The 18860-nt window shown below is 33.5% G+C and overlaps 2 protein-coding genes across 3 annotated transcripts; one reads left to right on the top strand and one right to left on the bottom strand.

Annotated features, from left to right (window-relative positions):
* Positions 1-1693: 1693 nt before the first annotated feature.
* On the bottom strand, positions 1694-5349 carry LOC124833361 (Replication factor-A protein 1-like protein). Its single transcript, XM_047307824.2, has 2 exons — positions 4890-5349; positions 1694-4238 (listed from the first exon to the last, which is right to left on the bottom strand). The coding sequence occupies exons 1-2, from the start codon at positions 5165-5167 to the stop codon at positions 1934-1936; spliced, it is 2583 nt and encodes an 860-aa protein (XP_047163780.1). The 5' UTR covers positions 5168-5349; the 3' UTR covers positions 1694-1933.
* An 8002-nt stretch (positions 5350-13351) lies between these two features.
* LOC124833360 (exopolysaccharide production negative regulator) lies at positions 13352-17922 on the top strand. 2 transcript variants are annotated; one of them, XM_088101109.1, is made up of 6 exons: positions 13352-13790; positions 14493-14623; positions 15372-15497; positions 15661-15788; positions 16620-16706; positions 17146-17922. In XM_088101109.1, exons 1-6 carry the CDS (start codon positions 13388-13390, stop codon positions 17456-17458), a joined length of 1188 nt encoding a protein of 395 aa, XP_087957235.1. In that variant the 5' UTR covers positions 13352-13387; the 3' UTR covers positions 17459-17922. The 2 variants fall into 2 exon arrangements, with proteins under 2 accessions (XP_087957235.1, XP_047163778.1); XM_047307822.2 differs by lacking the exon at positions 16620-16706 and having other exon boundaries at positions 13356-13790.
* Positions 17923-18860: the final 938 nt, after the last annotated feature.

Below are 18860 nucleotides of genomic sequence, written 5' to 3'. Positions count from 1 at the left end.
CTTTATAACTCTATATTATTTTCAAAGGAAGGTACAATTGTCAGAAAAAACTTTAATAAATTAATGTATCATATTGGACATCACAAAATCATTGGTATTTAGGATTGAGGAATATTTTCTTCAATAGTCATAGTCATTAATTTTATAAATTTATAGCTATATCTAAAATTCATTCAATAGGATTTTTAGAACATGATGTACAAAATGAAAATATAACAAATAATTTATCAATTATTATATTAATTTTATATCAAAGAAATTATTTATTTTATTCTTAAAAAAATAATTATTAACATTAAAAAATATCTTCAACCATTAAAAAATATCATCAATGAGTTCGAAAATCACACCCATATGTATGTAATTTGTAGTTATATATATGAATTAATAAATAAAATTTATTGATATTTATTCCTCTCTAAGACGTATATCCATAATAATATTATTATTATTATTATTATTATTATTTCTAATAATAATATTATGAGTAAGAATAATTTAAATTATAAAAAACTTATTTTTTTTTGTATGATAATCTTTATTATGATAGCAAATTTTAAACTATAATCAGTAACCTTATCAAAATAATTATTCCAGTAAAAATATAAAAATAATAATAAAATATGTTTTATTTAAATTCTTAAAATCATTTTTTGTTTTATATAATAACAATTTAATATATTTTTTTCTATTTATCTTTTATTTTATTTTTATTCTGTAAAAATTATTTAATGGGATTCAGCGTCATTTGTTCTTAAAAATTAGACTATAAAGGTATAAAAATAGTGGATCATTGTATTAACATATGTCTAAACAACCTTAAATATAAGAAAAATTACTACATTGAATGTTTTTTAAAAATATAAAAAACACATTGAATTAAAATAAATAAATAAAATATTAGATTACTATTACAAACATAAAAACAAACAAAAAATATATTAAGTCCTTTATTTAAAAAAAACCAGAAAATTTTGTTAGGCCAACACTAAATCCACCCAAGCGTTACATAGAAAATATTCATCATTTGATATAAGCTATGTTTTCGGTCAAAGTTTAGATTTTTTGTTTATGAAAATAAAAAAGGCAGTTTTAACAATATTCCAAAGCACGGATTATTTAATGGTTCTATGACATGTTTCACTTTCCAGTTAAAAAAAGTTCCAACTTCAACAGTGTTCAGTTTCGTTTCTATCAGTTCAATTTTAAGTTCCAACTCCAAAACAGCTATCTCTAATAAAAGTCACTTTCAAGGGTTAATGGTTTTCTTCTTTTCTGTAGGAAAAAAAATTAAATTATTTTCTTGCAGTATAAATCTTAATGCTTGAAAAAGCTAATACATGATTTTTATAATTTTAAACGATTTTCCTTTTAAATACTTTTTATGTATACATTTAAGATTAGTCTAAATAAAAAATGGACAATTAATATTTTGTACCTTTAGAATTAATGCTTAGGCGAATTTGTAGAAATTTAATTTTAATATGTGCTACCTCAAACAAAGTCAAATTTACTTTAATTATATACAATTATATTCGGTCTAAGTTATCATTACAAGGCAAAAAATAGTACCTTGTAAGGATAATTAAAGAAATCAATTACGAAAATCATTGGTTGGTACCTTTCTGTCTCACCATTACGATTAGCATAATTCTTATTACATTTTGCACAAACAAACATTAAAAGATATCTATAATGATCAACTGCATCAGCTAAATGGTAAAATGGTCGAAATAACAGACATGGTTTGAGAGTTGCATTGTCGGCAGCGATAACAGTCGCACTAATACCGCATAATTATGTCCTGTATATACAGAGTTAGGGCCAAACTGCTTTTACATATTTAAGACAGGAACTTCAAACAAATGAAAATGAGCTCCAAAAAGACAAAACAAGGGCTTTCAAAATTTCAACATCCTCCAAACTGTTGCGTTCAATATCCTCCATATCTTCCCTGCATTGTATTGCTTCCATATGATGCAGTTGCTGCACTGGAACCAGGACAGTCTCTTGCCCAGTGGCCAGGTTGATGGCATTTAAAGCATTCACCAGAAGCACCACCACCTGATCCACCATATGATACCCTGTTGGAAAAGCCCCCTCCTGAAGACTGTCCAGCCGGATTTCTAACATTTGGGCAAAGTATAGAAGTATGACCAGAACCTCCACAGTTGGTACATGATGTATATGCACCAGGAGCACCTGCTGAAGCAATATTGCCATATTGGTTTCCATATTGTTGACCCACTTGATTTGCTGGCATCCCAAAATCTCTACCGCTATTAGTGCTACTCTTTATTGGGTTATAAGCCGGTGGCATTACTTGACCAGTTTCAACACTCCTCAGTCCAGTATTACCGGATAATGAGTTGGTAACGGTGGTAGCACCTTCTGATTTCCCAGTCAAGAGTTTATCAATCAATTCCAAACTAACTCTGGATTTAGATGCAAAGTTTACCTTTTCTGCTTTAACCACAGTTGCCTTAACACGTTGTTCATCACTGAATGTTTCCTCTTTTACTTTCAACTTGAAAACATACTCGGAGAAGAGAACCTTCCGGATGATTTCAGCAAATCTTTCATCATTTTGCTCTTCATACTTCAGATAATACAAATCTTTTGCAGGCACGCCAATGATCTCCTCACCGCTCTCCTGGAAAGCAGTAACCCATGTTACACCTGTGTGATCCATTATCTGGAATGACAGTATGTACCTATAATCACAAGCGTCAACAGATTGGTTACACCTATCACAAATCCATTTTCCATCACCATTATTAGTCACTTTTTTGTTACATTGCCTATCCCCTATCATGATAGGACATCCTGGGTAACAGAAGTTATCATACTTCATGAATGAAATAGTTGCACAGACAGATATCCAATCAGGCTTTTCCGAAGTCCCTAACTTCTCGTCTTTAATTTGAGATACAGTCTTCCGATTATCATTCTTAGGAAAACTAGATGTATCTTTAGAGATAGAGAGAGTTGGGACATTCTTCCCTTCCTTTTCAAACCATCTTTTCAGTGTGTAAACCTCTGGAAAATCAGGCTCTATGAACAGTAGGCTAGTCATTATAGTCCCAACAGACTTTCCATTGAAATCGTTAATTCTGACAGCTTTTATAGCCAAAACTGGAAATTTACCATCATCGCAAATAGTTTGCAGCCTTTGTCCTTCCACGTTGCAAAAGTTTCCCCACAAAGTTAACTCAACACTTCGACCAGACATGTCTTTCAACTGGAGTGTTCTCTTCTGAGTTTCAGTACCATTTTTTCTCATGATTGAAGCTGTAGGACTAATTGAAGTCACCACACCAATCATATCCACAATGGCGTTGCTTTCCAAACTTTCAATTTCACTAATGGGCCGAAAATTAAAAGTCTGCTTTGGAATTGATTTATCATCATCAGGGCATGGTTGTATGATGGATGTCATATCAAGGGTTAACTCTTGATCATTGGGAAGGTGATTGAAATTCTTCTGAGCTGGCTTTACGCTTCCCCTGGAAACTAGGTATATCTTACCAGCTTCAATCAAATTATAGAACTGATCAGCCACACTATTGAAGCAAGTTGCCCGAATTTGCCCACCATCAGAATCCAAAAGGTCAAATGAAAACACCTTGCCATCACCTCGAGCATTGTTATAGTGCCTGAGTTCTCCTTTAGCTGTTACCCTGGCTTTAATCGTCCACATATTCTGGTAAGGATTCAATGCTGCTATTGGAATTATCCTGGGGGCAGCTTCATTTTTTCCAATTGGCCCTCTGTTAGTGTACATTGGAGATGGTTGCCGATACATAGGCTGAGGTGCACGAGCATAAGAGTTTGACAAGGGCCTTGAAGTCTCAGATTGGGGATGACGAATACCCATGTTCTGATCACCATGAGATCCAGTAAATGGTGCTGATCTAGACAAATTAGCTCCGGTTTCTACTTTAGGATATGTAGGAGGTGCATTACTAGAATAACTAGATCCAGAGTTGGAAATACTAGAATAAACACTACTGGCAGGAGCATTCATTCTTGGATGATCTGGAGATGGTATGGCCATATTCGGTCTAGCAGCCATGCCGCCTGAGTGTGAACGGTTATTCAAAGATTGTGAATTTCCAGGGGTGACTCCTGATTGACCAGTAGCAGATTCTACAGATCCATCTTTTGGTAAGGAGACAGGTTCTCCAATCAACTCACATTTTTCCACTACAACATCTAGGTCAATTATGACAATAATCCTGTTCACAAAATATCGACAGCCAAATCATGATCCAAATGATAAAAAAATACACCTATAATTAACCTGCAAAACTGTCTCCCACTGAGCAGTAAAGCACTCAACTAGTTTACAATCATAAAAACCAACAAAAGCAATCACGAACTATAAAACCATCATAAAAAAATCACCCATATTCCAAAAAATTTCTCTTGAGCCCATTAGATTATCAAGTCTTAAAAAACACAAATTTAATACAGAGAAAACATAACGTGAATGACCATATTAAATGCATTAGCAATATATAAATATATGAAACATCATAATAAAAACCAAACAAGCACGCATGTTAAAACAGCTTGCAACGTCAAGATTTTTAGGTTCTGCAACAGCACAGCAACTCACCCACAATTGGCATTCAGGATTCTTCCACGATATCAAGAACAGCAACCAACCGCTACCCAAATTTAACCACAAGCATTCAATAAAAATCCCAACAAAATAGAGGATAGGAACGCTTAAAAGCCATCTTCACTATCCAAAATTTCACACAATGATATAAAATGCATTTCACCTTTTTCCCCCAAAGAAATTTCAACAACCCGAAACACAAAAAATAAAAATAAAATAAAAAAAGACAAAACCCTGTCAACAAGATGTAGAACTAACTCACTTGCGGTTCTGGACATCGTTGCAGATGAACTGTGTGAGCCTAACGACGGAACCTTTCTGCAACTTTCCAGAATGAACTAGTTCGTTCATCTGCGTGGCGAGCATGCCTTGCTGGTAAAAGGAACCGTCAGAAAGAATCAACCGGTACCTCTCGGTGTTGTTGGCTTGTTGCGACTGCACCAGCTTCAAATCTATAACTTGCAATACTGGTTTCAAACTACTGGAACAATTGGCACCGCATATTTCTTTTATCGCCCCTGGCGTCAGTGACCCAGCCATTGTTGCTGTCCTCTTCCTATTTCGTTTTGGTGAAAAAATGAGGATCGAAAAAAGAAAAGCCCAGGAAATCGGATCGAATCAAGCAGAAAGTGAAAGTGGGAGGTTACAAAAAAGTGGGAAACCCTAGCGGATTGAATAATTTAAAGAAGGCGCCATAAGTGGTTTCGACAGAGAGAACCGCGAAATGCGAATGGAGGAATTAATTTCGGAAATGTATTGGGAATTTTTTAATTCCGACCGTATCCCTAAAACTTGTGATGACTTATTTGACCTTTACATATTTATTTTACAACTTAATAACAAGTGACAATTTTTTAATTTTTTTATAATTATTTAATTACTTATTAAAATACACAATTTATGCTTAAATATTGTAATTTTAAGTAATAGATAGGTGTACCTTATGATTTTGTTAACCTTGTATTAGACTATACATACGGTTGATCTATAGAACAATTATATTTAATATTAATCATTTTAAGATAAAAATTGGTTATTACCAATTTAATCATAATTGTTACTAATTCAAAATTTATTTTGAAATTTTTAAATGAGTTTAAGATTAAGAAGTATAAATATAAGTTTGAGATTAAATAAAAAATAAGAACATTTAATATTTAATATATTGTTAGTTAAAACTCTCATATGATCTTTATACGAATATAAATTCAGTCATTTCATTTTAAGTTGTCTCGAGTGAGTTTTGAACTTTCAAAATTTGATGCAATTTAGCTCTTTCCATTAATACAAAACTGACATTCGTTAACTCAATGTCACATCTCCGTATGTGTTTTTTTTTATTTTTTTTATTTTAAATTCTCATGTGTCGAATGAGGATTCTACCACCTCACATAGACAATGTGACGTGACAGAGACAGTGACAAATCTCAAATTAATCCTTTTATTTATATTTGATCTCATTTTAGTCCTATTTTTTTTAAATGGAATAATTTTATCATTACCAAATTAAAACTAAATTTAACTTTTATATACATGCACACAGTGATAGCTTCATTAAATTTGATATTTTTATTAAATAAATTTTAAAATATTAAATTTTTATATTATACATTGAACTTTATTTAAATTTTGTTTCAAATATTTATATATTAATAATTTCTATACAAAAGTTAGAGTTGAGTTAAAATTAAAATTATTATAAATTCAAATATAAAATTTTAAAATATTTTTATAACAAATTAAAATAAATATATTTAAAATTTAAAAACAAAATTGAAATAAAATTCAATGTAAAATATTAATTTAAATAAACTCAATCTTATTAAAAATATTAATAAAAATATAAATTTTATTAAAAATATCATTATAAAACAGCCAAACCCAACCTGTTTAAATAAAGCTCAAATGTAAAATATAAATTTAAATATATTTAATATTATTAGAAATATTTTTAATAAGATTCAATTTATTTAAATTAATATTTTACAATGAATTTTATTTAAATTTTATTTTTAAATTTTAAATATTTTTATTTTAAATTGTTATATTATTATTAGGGATGACAAAAAAAATTCGTGACTACGAGTATCCGTGGGTAAAATTCACGGCAGGTAGTTATTATCCGTTAGATATTTATTATCCGCTTCTAAACCAGTTGGGTACTGGTATTATACTATCAGACCTATAGGTACTCATTACAAGCAAAAAATAATAATTAAATTTCAATTTATATTTTTAATTAAATTTAATTAAAAATAAATCTAATTTATATTTTATTAGGTTAAATTTAATTAAAATTAAATTTTAATTTATATTATATATATATATATATATAGGGTTAAATATGTTTTTAGTCCCTAAACTATCACGCGATTTTGGGTTTAGTTCCTATTCGAAAGTTTTGTTCCTTTTAGTCCTCTTAGTTTTGAAATTCTTATTTTTGGTCCTTAAAATTGAACGACGTTAAATTTTCTTTGATATGGCAAACGGTGAGCCACGTGTTATGCCACCTTCCCTCGTTATTGTGTGCCACGTTGCTTTTCTTCTTCTTTTTATCCTCTACGACTCCATAGTCACCTTCACCTTCACCTCCTTCATCTCCCCCAGCTCCGCTTCCGCTCCTTCGCCGGCGACACCTTCTCTACATATGTTGCTGGAAGAAGAAGAGAAGATGCAAGTAGAAAGACAAAAAGGTTCCCAAGTAGCGAGTAGAAAAAGAAACCAGAAGCAAAGAAAACCTAAAACCTGCCTTTGAGGTCGCCATAGCATTGACCTGATCTAGTTCTTTCAAAGTTATTCATCTATTTAAATTGTCGTCACCCAGATGCAGCTCCTAACTTGGTTTATGTTTCTCTTTTTATTCAGAACTCCATACCAGATTGTTGCTTTTCCTTTATCAAATACACTTGATGAGCCAGCACTACTAGTGTCCCGGGGAAGTCAAAGAAATCCAATTTTTGAAATCTTCAAGATTCTGGTAAGCATATCAAGATTCTGGTAAGCATATTAACAAAAGCCGAGACAAATTCTATGGAGTTTCAGTCATGGATGCATTTAAAAAGGATACGCAATTCAAAACCTGAACAAAATTCTAAACTCAAGATTCAATCATAATATCATAACAATTTCAAGAAGCTTAGAACAAAAACTGTGGGGTTGGGAACAAAATGCGAGTGGACGCGTCCTGACAAAATGAATGATGTATATGAATGTGAGATAAGAAATGTTATTGGGATGATCGAGCAGGGAAGAGAAGAGAATATACTGTCAGAACTCAAAATCCTAACTACCACTACTCGGTCTCAGTCATGCACCGTATTAAATACACCCTTTTTCACTTAGAAACTTGCTTGGACTCATGCTTTTTCATTAAGTTGTGTGAATAAGATAGTTGAGTTGAGGTTGAATTTGATGATTTTATGACTAATTTCCCTTGTTTTGATAGGTAATGAGAGAATGCAGAAAGCAGAGATGAAGTACTAAGGAGTTAGAACTCAGAAAGGCCTAGAAAAGCACCAAAAGGAGGAATCGCACGAAGCTTGGGCGCCCTATCTGGAGGCTTGAGCCTTGGAAAATCGACTTCCACCGTTCGGGCGTCCTCCTAGGCCACCTGAGCGGTGGACCCCGAAGCCTAGGCGTCCAGTTGAAGGCTCAAGCGTCCAGTTGAAGGCTCAAGCGTCCAGTTGAAGGCTCAAGCCCTACATGAGGATCGAACCCTCTTTCTACTCTTTTCTGACTTTATTTAAAGGACCCAAACGCTCTAGGTTTGGTATCTCTAGCTAGAGCAACACAACAGCACATTCTTCTACTCTCTAAAGGCGGATCTGGAGGCGGGAGCTTCCTCTTCTACTTTTAGGGTTTCACTATCTCATGTTTTTCCATTATTCATCTAGTTTCTCTATGTCTATGGGGAACTAAACTCTATTTGTTGTTAGGGAATGATATAACCTTGTAAACTCTCATTTGAATTGATTCTTAATTTATATGCTTTTTCATTAATTATTAGGGAATTCATTTGTTTCAATGCTTGCTCTATTTAACTCATTTAGTAGCATGATTTATGAATTGCATGAGTGTCGGGAGGTTCCTTACAATTCAGGTTTTTGTTGAATTCTCCCAAGGTAATACTTCTCAGGGATGAGGGTATGAGTACTTGGTCGTCTTAAGCTCTTGATCTTCAAACTTAATTTTCTAGGAACGCTAGGAATTGCACGAACTAGGAATTAAGGCAGGCTTATTGCGCCGAGGGATCGGGTTCTAAGTAATTTAGTGAGTGACGTTAACATTAATGTAAAAAGAAGAATTCTTATATACATGATAGTAAACTTGGTGAAATCTAACCCCAACAACATATTCATCTCATATTAAACAACATTCGTTCATCTTTGTGTTACTCTGCTATTGATCAACTTGCATTCATATTTACTTTTATGTCTTTGCATTTGAAACCAATAATCTCGTTTTATTTAAGTCTTAATTAATCGAGTTATCACACAACTATCTAGTGCCGAGAGTCTTCAGGGATACGATACTTGGTCTTACCATTTTATACTACTTGTGCGATTTGGTACACTTGTCAATCCATCAACACACCGCTCGGTCTCGGTCATGCACCGCTCATTCTCGGTCATGCCTCCGATCGGTTGCTAGGACTCAATCCACCCATCGCTTCACCGACCGCTCGGTCTCGATCATGCCTCCACTCGGTCTCGGTCATGCCTCACTGGTAATGCATCATAATAGTAAAAGCTTCATTCAGGATGAACAACTCAATGTAATTGAAGTTTTCAAAATCAACAAACACAACAGGTAGTCTCGTTGAACCGAACCCATACCCTCTTCCACAAACCCCTAATAAACAAATCTCAAAGAAGAAAAATAGCGGCACCAAGAGACCCCTAACTGCTGAAGTTGCTGGTGCAGTTTTCGGTGTTGTTTTCCTCTCCCTTATCTCCGTTTTGTTCCTCATCCAACGCAGAAAGAACGTCTCTGTCAAAAGGACCTATCGAGAAACCTTCAATCTCACCTCCAATGGAATTCCCGTTCACCGTCTCATCGAACAAGTTTCTTCCTTCTCCTCCAGTTTTTCCTCGCTTTATTCCCTCACCGTTTCTTGATCTGCTAATTGCGTTAGTTGGTTGTGATTGCGAATGTAGCACTCCATTGATTACTGGCTCTGAGCGGATCTCATCGCAAGCACCCCAATCTCGAAGAGACTCTTGAACAGTGTAATCAGGATTCACCAGGAGGAGGCAATCACTTTTCCCCAATTAAAAAATAAAATAAATTAAGAACCCTAATTTGATTTTAGAAACCAAAACGTCGTGGCACAATAACTTGCATCAAACGTGGCTCGCCGTTTGTCACATCAAAGAAAATTTAACGTCGTTCAATTTTAAGGACTAAACATAAGAGTTTCAAAACTAAGAGGACTAAAAGGAACAAAACTTTTGAATAGGGACTAAACCCAAAATCGCATGATAGTTTAGGGACTAAAAACATATTTAACCCTATATATATATATTGTAATTTAATTTAAATTTTATTTTTAAAATGTATAAAATATATATTTTTTTATTTTTTGCGAGTATCTGCGGGTACCCGCAGGTTTTAAAATACCCGTGGTTATTTTCTAAGCAGATATACCTGTGCAAGTAGTAGATGGTTTGCGGGTCAGATTTCTATTTTGCATGTCAGGTTGTGGCACTATCTGTGCCTAAACCGACCTGTTGTCATCCCTAATCATTATACATCTATATAAAAGTTAAATTTGGTTTTAATTTGGGGAGGGATGAAATTGTTGCAATTTAAAAGAACATAGGCTAAAATGAGATCAAATACAAATACAAAGGACTAAATTAAGATTTTTCACATGACACGTGTCACTACCACGTCATTGTCTTTGCCACATGGTAAGATCCTCATTTGACATGTGCCAATTTTTTTAATTAAAAAAACCACAGACTAACACGTGTCATTGAGTTGATGTCATCAATTTTGTATTAATGAAAATTGTCAAATTGAATCAAATTTTAAAAAACAAAGATGCAATTGAGACAACTTTAAATGAAATGACTAGATTAAAATTCTTATATAAATATGAGTATCATTCGAGAATTTTAACCTTGATTATTTATGCATAAACTTTACTTATCTTCACATTAGATAAAATTCAATTATCATTAATATACATTTTATAAACTGAATGTTGTAACATCCCATTTTAGTAGAATAAAACTATCAAAATAAAACATTACATAGATGTTAACTTACCAAAAACTACAAACTACTAATGAAGAAGATTTTACACTTGGAGAACAAAACTTTATCTATGTTGTTGCTTCATTTTCAACCTCATAATGAACGACTAAAAAGACGTCATCCCTAAGCTCATACCATTTAAGGTGATTATCACAAAAGGGAAAATACAAACAAACAAACAAAGACAAAATCAAAGTTAAGCTAGTGATACAAAACATTTTCATAACATATCAAAAACATATTAAACATTTTACTTAATGATACATATCTCACACAAAATCAACCAAACACTTTATGCATGACAATCCTTTGACCTTACTATCCGAATTAGTATGAATATCGAGCTGTGGCAGTTCATGCACTTGTTGTGGTGAAACATCTAGCCCCTTCCATAGCTACCACACAAGGTTAGTTTGTTATCACTCGCCTTAAGCCAAGGTAAAGCTCTTAGACTAGGATCTCATATTATTCTCATTACATGCCTCACCCCTCTCTAGTTGAGAATGAGTGACCATTAGAATGTCAGGATAAACTCCAAGTCTGAGCTTCCCATATTCATACTTACAATACTTGAAGCCACCAATGAGAAGTTCCTCCTTGGAACTCTCTTCCATACCTTTGAAAACATTGAGATCACTTCACATTCACATATTATATCAATACATGAGACTACTGATCATACATTAAAAAAATAAAAACACTCATACAAGTCATCAAAAAACACACAATAACGCATATTTTTTTCATAGCAACTTGATACTCACACTTAGACAAGGAAAACAACTTTTAAACCCTCACCAACATCTTCGGAAGGGTTAAAAACGACCTAAAAAACGTTGAAAACTGATAACCATAACCCTGAAAACCCCAAAATTTGATGTAGTGGCGCTTAAGGGACGTCCAGTGGCTCTTAGAGGCCCAGGGGTTGGCACTCAATGCCCTGGCCATTGGAAACAGGCGCTCAGGCACTATAAGCACAAACAACACTTATTTTTCTCACTTTGCACACTTTACCTTAAGTTCTAAATACTCTTAAGACTCTCCAAATATTTAGAAACCTTACAAAACGTTTCTCTAACTCAAAATGACCATCAAAAACCCAATTCACCCCTTCTAACCCATTCAAAATTAGTTCTACACCTTTCATATTATATTTTTGCAACTTAAGAGCCTAGACAAGTCAGAAATGACCCTATGACAACCCCCAAATCATCTCACACCCTCAAAACCTGCTAAATTGAAAACTCACTAGTAAAGACCCCCTAGAAGTAGTTCCAACCCAATCTAAACTCTACTTATCAACCATAAACATTCTTATATTAGAATTTTCACAGCTTCTCAGAGTTCGAAACAGTTCCAAAACACTCAAAAACAGTTTGAAACAACCCGTGTTATACCAGAATTACCTCCTTTAGATCTTTGCTTACTAAAACCCCTAAAAAACCTCTAAAACATGGTAACCACACTATAGTAACTCCAATTCACTATTACACCATATATCAGTAAACTCTCATCATAAACAAGTCTTTAAGGACTACATAAACTGATCTAAACCTCAAGATTTAACTCAAACCAGAAATTTAGTAAATCACCCTTAAATCCTCAATTTCTAGACCAAAAACCTACTTCTCGCTTTTATTTAATACTACACAACATTCTATAACAGTTTATCAACTTATAATACAACCAAATTGCCATTTCAACTCATTAAAACGACTTTAAATCTCAGTAGAACAATCATACACCAGTTTACACATCATTCCATAACAAGTTTAAGCAACTCAACATACTAAAAGTCACACCTCACTTTAGTAATACAATTTCAACACATCATCCTCATACAATCGTAGACTATGACCTGCCTACCAAACAAACTTCAATTAAACTAGCTTCCCTTACCTCACAAGAATTGTCCGACTCTACAAATGTTCCACCGGTTGCTTGAAACAAAAGGAAACTCTAAACAAACATACGAAACACCGAAGGATGATCGGACAAAGTCTTTATGACCTAAATTTAACCAAGAATAAAAGGGAAAACATAAATGCTACATACAAAGGATGATTCTTGGACAGAATCACATATTGAAATCGAACAGAAATAGGGATATAAATTTACTTGCTTTATGAGAGAGAAAGTGATCGACTAGAAATATAAACTTGTCGCCGTGATCGATTAGACACCTTCTGATCGTCAAAGAAATGATTCAGAAGTCAAAACTCTTAGAAAAAAGATAAAGAACTTTATAAAAATTGTTTTGTAATGAAACTGATTTATAACAAAATTATTTATAAATAAAATAACCAAAATGTTATTATTTTTAAAATATTAAATTCTAATATTTTACAAATGTTCAGTATCTAAGTCGTCTGAATTTTAATGATAGAAAATAGCAGCCTTTTAAAAATTGGAGACGAATATTGACAGCTACCAGAAAATTTAAAGGAGGCAAGGCACAAGGGAGTTGAATGATCAATAGTCTAAACTCTTTTGTGGTGTATGTTTGACCATGACCACGTGACCAACCAAATCCCGTTTTCCGTTACCCTACAAATATCTCGTTCCCTTTTTGCGTTTCCAACCGAAACCCCTTTCCTCCGATCACCGGTTAAATGGTTCCGACCACCGGTGACGGCATTGACACCACTTTTCTTCCGACGAAGCCTAGCCCTTTCCAGATTCATGGATCCCTCTGATTCTCACTCCCACTCCCAGGAACCGGAAGCGCCCCAGAAGAACGGTGTCGTATTTGTCGTACTGCGATGGGTTCTTGCGATTGTCTTCCCCTTCCTCTTCTTTCTCTCAATTCCCTTTCTGGTTGGTTTACTGGTTCTCATGTTCGCCGATTTCTCTATTCCCAGCCCCATTTCTCTCCCCTCACAGTGCAAAATCGTATCCACAGGTTAGTCAGTCAATCTTCGAAGCTTAGTTTGGGAACTTGTTTTCCTTTGGTTTTGTATTTTCGACACAGAGGAAAGTGTGGGAAGTTGTTAAAAGCTGAAAATCAAGCTGAGGAAGTTGATTAAGTGCTTGGTTGGACAAATTTAACTTAATTAATTTAGCTGCTCATACTGCTTGGTTACTTAGTTTTTGAGATCAAAATGACTATATTGAACTTCAAAATGTGGTGGGAACGGGAAAATGCTTACCTGCTTTGTGTAAAGCATGTAGATGTGTATTTCTTTAGTAACAATTTAAGAAGCCTTAGACAATGTTTTTCCTGAATTTTCCCTTGTTACGAATCTGATTATATTTTTGAGGCCTTCAACCTGCAACAGTTTGAAATTTTGAAAGCTTTAAAAACTCTGTATTCTGGTTTAGATGCATAATAGCCTGTGTTAAGTTTGTCCCGTATAATCAGTCTTGATTGTTTCTTTTATCTTGATAGCAAAAATGTATATGTATATATTTCCATTGATTGATTTTTGAAAAAGCAAGCAAATTATTTATGCTACCTTCAAATTACACTTCCTAATGATTGATTTGATTATGTTTGCCGCACTGATCTTTGTGTTATTGTTATAGTCGCTTGCTTCACAGATAATAGAAGGCATTATTGCTTGTTTCACTTCATACTAAACTGTATGGCATAATTATTTTACAGGTGTTGATATCAGGTCATCTAAGATTTGTGAAATTGGATTGTTAAATTATAAAGCGAAGGATGTGTTTCAGCATTTTGAAAGAAGCAAATTTCGCTGCCGTTATGATTACTATTGGGCTTCAGTATTCAAGGTTATTATAACTAGTTAATCTTTTTATTATTATAGTGAAAGCAGAATTTTTTCTTGCTTTAAGATTGAGAAAGAAGATAAAATTTTATCCCTAACAATGAATATGAAATGGAAACTTGTGTTAAAAAACAAGTTCATTGGGCAGTAAAGCTCTCCAATAGTCAGATCACCTTGCAAGGACAGAGAGAAACGCCCTGGAAATTTCAATCTTTCCCCTTCATTTGAATATGCTAAAGAGCTATAGAAATTACTCACTGTCTTAAGTTTCCTCCCGATTAGCTCCTCTCACCTTCTCAAAAATTTCTCAGTCGAACTGCTCCAAAGTCTAAGGATAAATCAAACATTCATCAATAATTTAGAACAAGGTAAAGAGGATGGATTGTGTTTGAGTTAGAAACCTCACAAAACTTTAGTAGTAATCAATGGTAAAAGTTGTGTGGTTTGTGAATATGAGCTAACTGTATTACTCCTCTCAAGAGCTTAGGTGTTAGGCTGCTAGTTATTAACTATTAATACCAAGTGATCATTTCTGATATATCTTGCTTTATATACTTATCTCTTTTGATTGAGAAACTTCCACAGTTTTCTCTTCTTATCCAAGTGACGCAAATCTAAATATAGACCATGCTAGTATATCTGAAGACCAATTCATTGTGCATCAGTGTGCACCTCCCTTCTATGGTTACAATTACTAGAGTTAGGCAATTTTTTTGGGTAGCATTAAATAGTTTATATTAACACTGTTTCAGGTAGAATATAAAGATCACTTTTCTGGTCAGACACAAGTTGCATTTGCCGAGGCTCCGAATGAGGCCCTTCCTCTTTATTGCAGACCTAATTTTGGTGCTGCATGGCTGACACAATATAAATTTAAGGTAGGGGTCTCAACTTGTGTCCTTTTGTACTATATTGTCGTTAAACCTCTTCCATTGGAGGTATAGTTCATATGATGTCATATATAGTAAGAACTGCAATATTTACCAGTTCAACGAAGTTCAAAATATTATGTCATTTTAAATTTTATCTCACCTTTATTAGGTCAATGAGACTTACAACTGCTGGTACACATCTGGCATTTCCAAAGTTCGTTTACCTCAAGATAATCTTTTTGGTTGTCATGCCCACCAGCAGTCTACTCTTGAAAAGAGTAGAGAATATTCTACCATGTGAGTAGTCTATGCTATTTTCTTATATTCGATTGTGCATTTTATATGAATGTATAGGTTATTTTACTAAAATAAAACGGGACTGCAGAATGAGAATTCTGAATCTAATAATTGTAAGCTTAACATTTTCAAGAGTTATCATTCTCTATTCAACTTTTAGTTGTTTTTTTTTATGTCAAAGAAATAATAGAATGTTGTATGCTGTAATTCAAATCCAAGGCATCTGTATCAAGGTGATAAGGGTTCTGAATGCTAAAGAAATGAATGAATAAAAGTGGCCTGGGCAATTTGAGAGTGCTCACTCTTTCCTGAAAGTCCCGACTCCCAACTAATGTCTGCCTCCTTCTCATTATCCGACTGCTGTGTTGTGTAGTCTCAACAGCAGAATTTTCATGCTCCCCATTCTTCTTGCCAGCTATGATTTCCTACAGGCACCCCATTTTCACCCTACTGTTCACACACCCTAGTTACTCTTGGGATCCTACCATTGTTATTTAATATAAACAGTTATAGTCACGAAAAGAATATCCACACCGCTTTTTATGGCCATCCATATGTGTAACCAGGCTTTTTATGGCCATCCATATGTGTAACCAGGCTTGTTTACTTGAAGAAGACAAATAAACTTGGGCAGAGATTAGTGGGGATTTAGTCAAAACTCAAATTCATATGTTCAACTGATTAATTCATGATAACTCCTTGATATACCCAAGAAAACAAATAGCGGGGAATCTTTTTTTTTTTTTTTTTCAATCAATGTGTAAAATTTGTAGTTGGTATTTTTTGAACAAAAGGTTCTTTGAGTGAACACATAATTATTATTGTTTCTAGACAGGAAGTGTTGAGACATAGAGTTGTTTCTCATGGTAAACATATCCTTACGAAGAAAAATACGAAAATCCCTTCTGCTCATATCAAGTAAGTGATGTCGATTGTGAACACAGTTACATGGGATTGGGTTGAATTGTATTACTACTACCTTTTATATCCCTTTTATATGGTTGTTTACTGCAGAAAGTTGGGCAGTCTGTTATTTCTTCTGAGTCGTTATTTATGTATTAAGGCAATGAACTTTGGGTTATATCCTATTCATTAAGTAAATTAGAACAAGGCTCGGGTGAGTATTCAATTTCATTTGAGAGTCATAGGTGGTCATAGTCCCCACTCTGTGATCCTATAAGAGCTGGTGCTGTCCTTCCGTGCAGTATTAGCAACATAAATTTATAAATTGTACATTGAGATATTTTGTAAGATAATTATTATGTTTTAGTAGCATTTCATATAAATGTATGAAGTTTGATTACGAAAACAGTATTTTTTGTCAAACAATTATTTATTAGTATGGATATCCTATCAGGGCTATGGAGATGGCAATTTCCTGGTTTTCCAGTAGAGGAAGGGCCAAGCATTGGAGGTGGGAAACTTTGATAGGAGTTGTAAGTGGATTCTTAACTTCATTGATCTCCATAACCTTCATTAGGTTCCTACATATACTGCTATCATCTATATATCAATCTTTCACAACATGGATATTTCCTTGGCGTGTCAATGCCGTTCTGGTCAGGCGCACTTGTTTTCTTTTAGCATACTTGTCTTTTGTGGCTTGGTTAGCTATAGAATATGGGAAGAGACTTGGTCTCATGGACATATTTAGTTTCCCTAAATTATAGCACGCGCTTTTAGAAAGAGCAATGTCCTTTTCACAGAATCGCAATGTCCTTTTCACAGAATCGCGATGTAATATTATAACTACAGCAGGTGATATTCGTGCCACATGATAAATAAGGGTCGCTCTGTGTAACGAAGTCATGTATAGTTCGAGGAACGGAGGAATTAAAACTGCATTAGTTTACAGTAAATGTACTCATTTACTATTAAAGGAAAGAATATTAATCTTAGTTAAAACAGTAGTTTGGGAATAGTGGTTTACATTGTGGTATCTTATATCTTGGATCTGTTTGAAATGCTGGTGTTGAGCCACCTCTGCACTAGTTAAAAAAGTTGTAAAAGTCATTACGGTAGCATTTGGCCTGTTGGAATGATTTTGGTGGTCATGAGAATGAAATGGAATTACCATTTATTTTTCATGTTTGACGTCATCGTCATGAATGAAAAAATTTAATTTATCCTTGAACATGCTAGTCGTTTGCAAATAAATTCCAAATTCTAAATAGATGCAAATTATTCGTCAATGATATATGTTGTAAAATGAATCTTATACTACATAAATTGTTAAATTTAATGTATTAGGCCACATGACAATAATGCATGTACCCGACAAATTTAATGATAAAACTTCCTTATTTACTCTGACATGTATCAATTATAGAAATTGCTGCCATCTCTTCATTCTTCAAATGCATGGTGCAAATAGTATCTGTCTTAGGCTTATTTCAGAGTTTGCTTGTCAAGTTATCTAAAATGACCCTGAAGATTTAGAACGTATATAAAGTGGTTAACTTTATTGACAACTTTTTTTGTTTGTGATATTTCGAACACCATTTTCTATCTTCAAGAATTTTCATGGCCCTTATGAGATTCAGTTTGATTAGAGATAACAATCGACGTCTCATTTCAATCATTTGATGAATGTAAATTCCATTAATTGTTCAACAGTATTCATATATATATATATATATATATATATATATATATATATATATATATATTTACTGCAAATTTAAGTTAACTGTTCGACAATATAATATTCATATATTTTGTTTGACTGCAAAGTTAAGTAAATTGTTCGAGAGTATCATATTCATATTTTCTTAATATGTAAAATAAATACACGAGATGTGTCGAGCCACTCTTTCAAAATGTTACTAGTCGAATTTGTTTCCAGAATAATTGTTTACTATTGCATTTTGACTAAAGTAATGACATAATTTTATGCTTTAATTCTAAATGACCATAGCGAAAGCTTTGAATAAAAACCTTGTCCGGATTTTGACAATTGAGCATTTTTTTTTCTTGCACCTGGATGATTATTACTTGCACAATATTCTAACAGCAAATAAAAAAAATTAAAATATTATCTTTTACTGTATCAAGTTTTACATTGCGGCTGCT

Source organism: Vigna umbellata, chromosome 10 (genome assembly GCF_029865625.1).
Source record: "Vigna umbellata cultivar VRB3 chromosome 10, Vumbellata_1.0, whole genome shotgun sequence".
NCBI classification, from domain to species: domain Eukaryota; kingdom Viridiplantae; phylum Streptophyta; class Magnoliopsida; order Fabales; family Fabaceae; genus Vigna; species Vigna umbellata.
The sequence above is the reverse complement of the archived record's forward strand: the minus strand, read 5'-3'. Positions and strand labels throughout refer to the sequence as shown.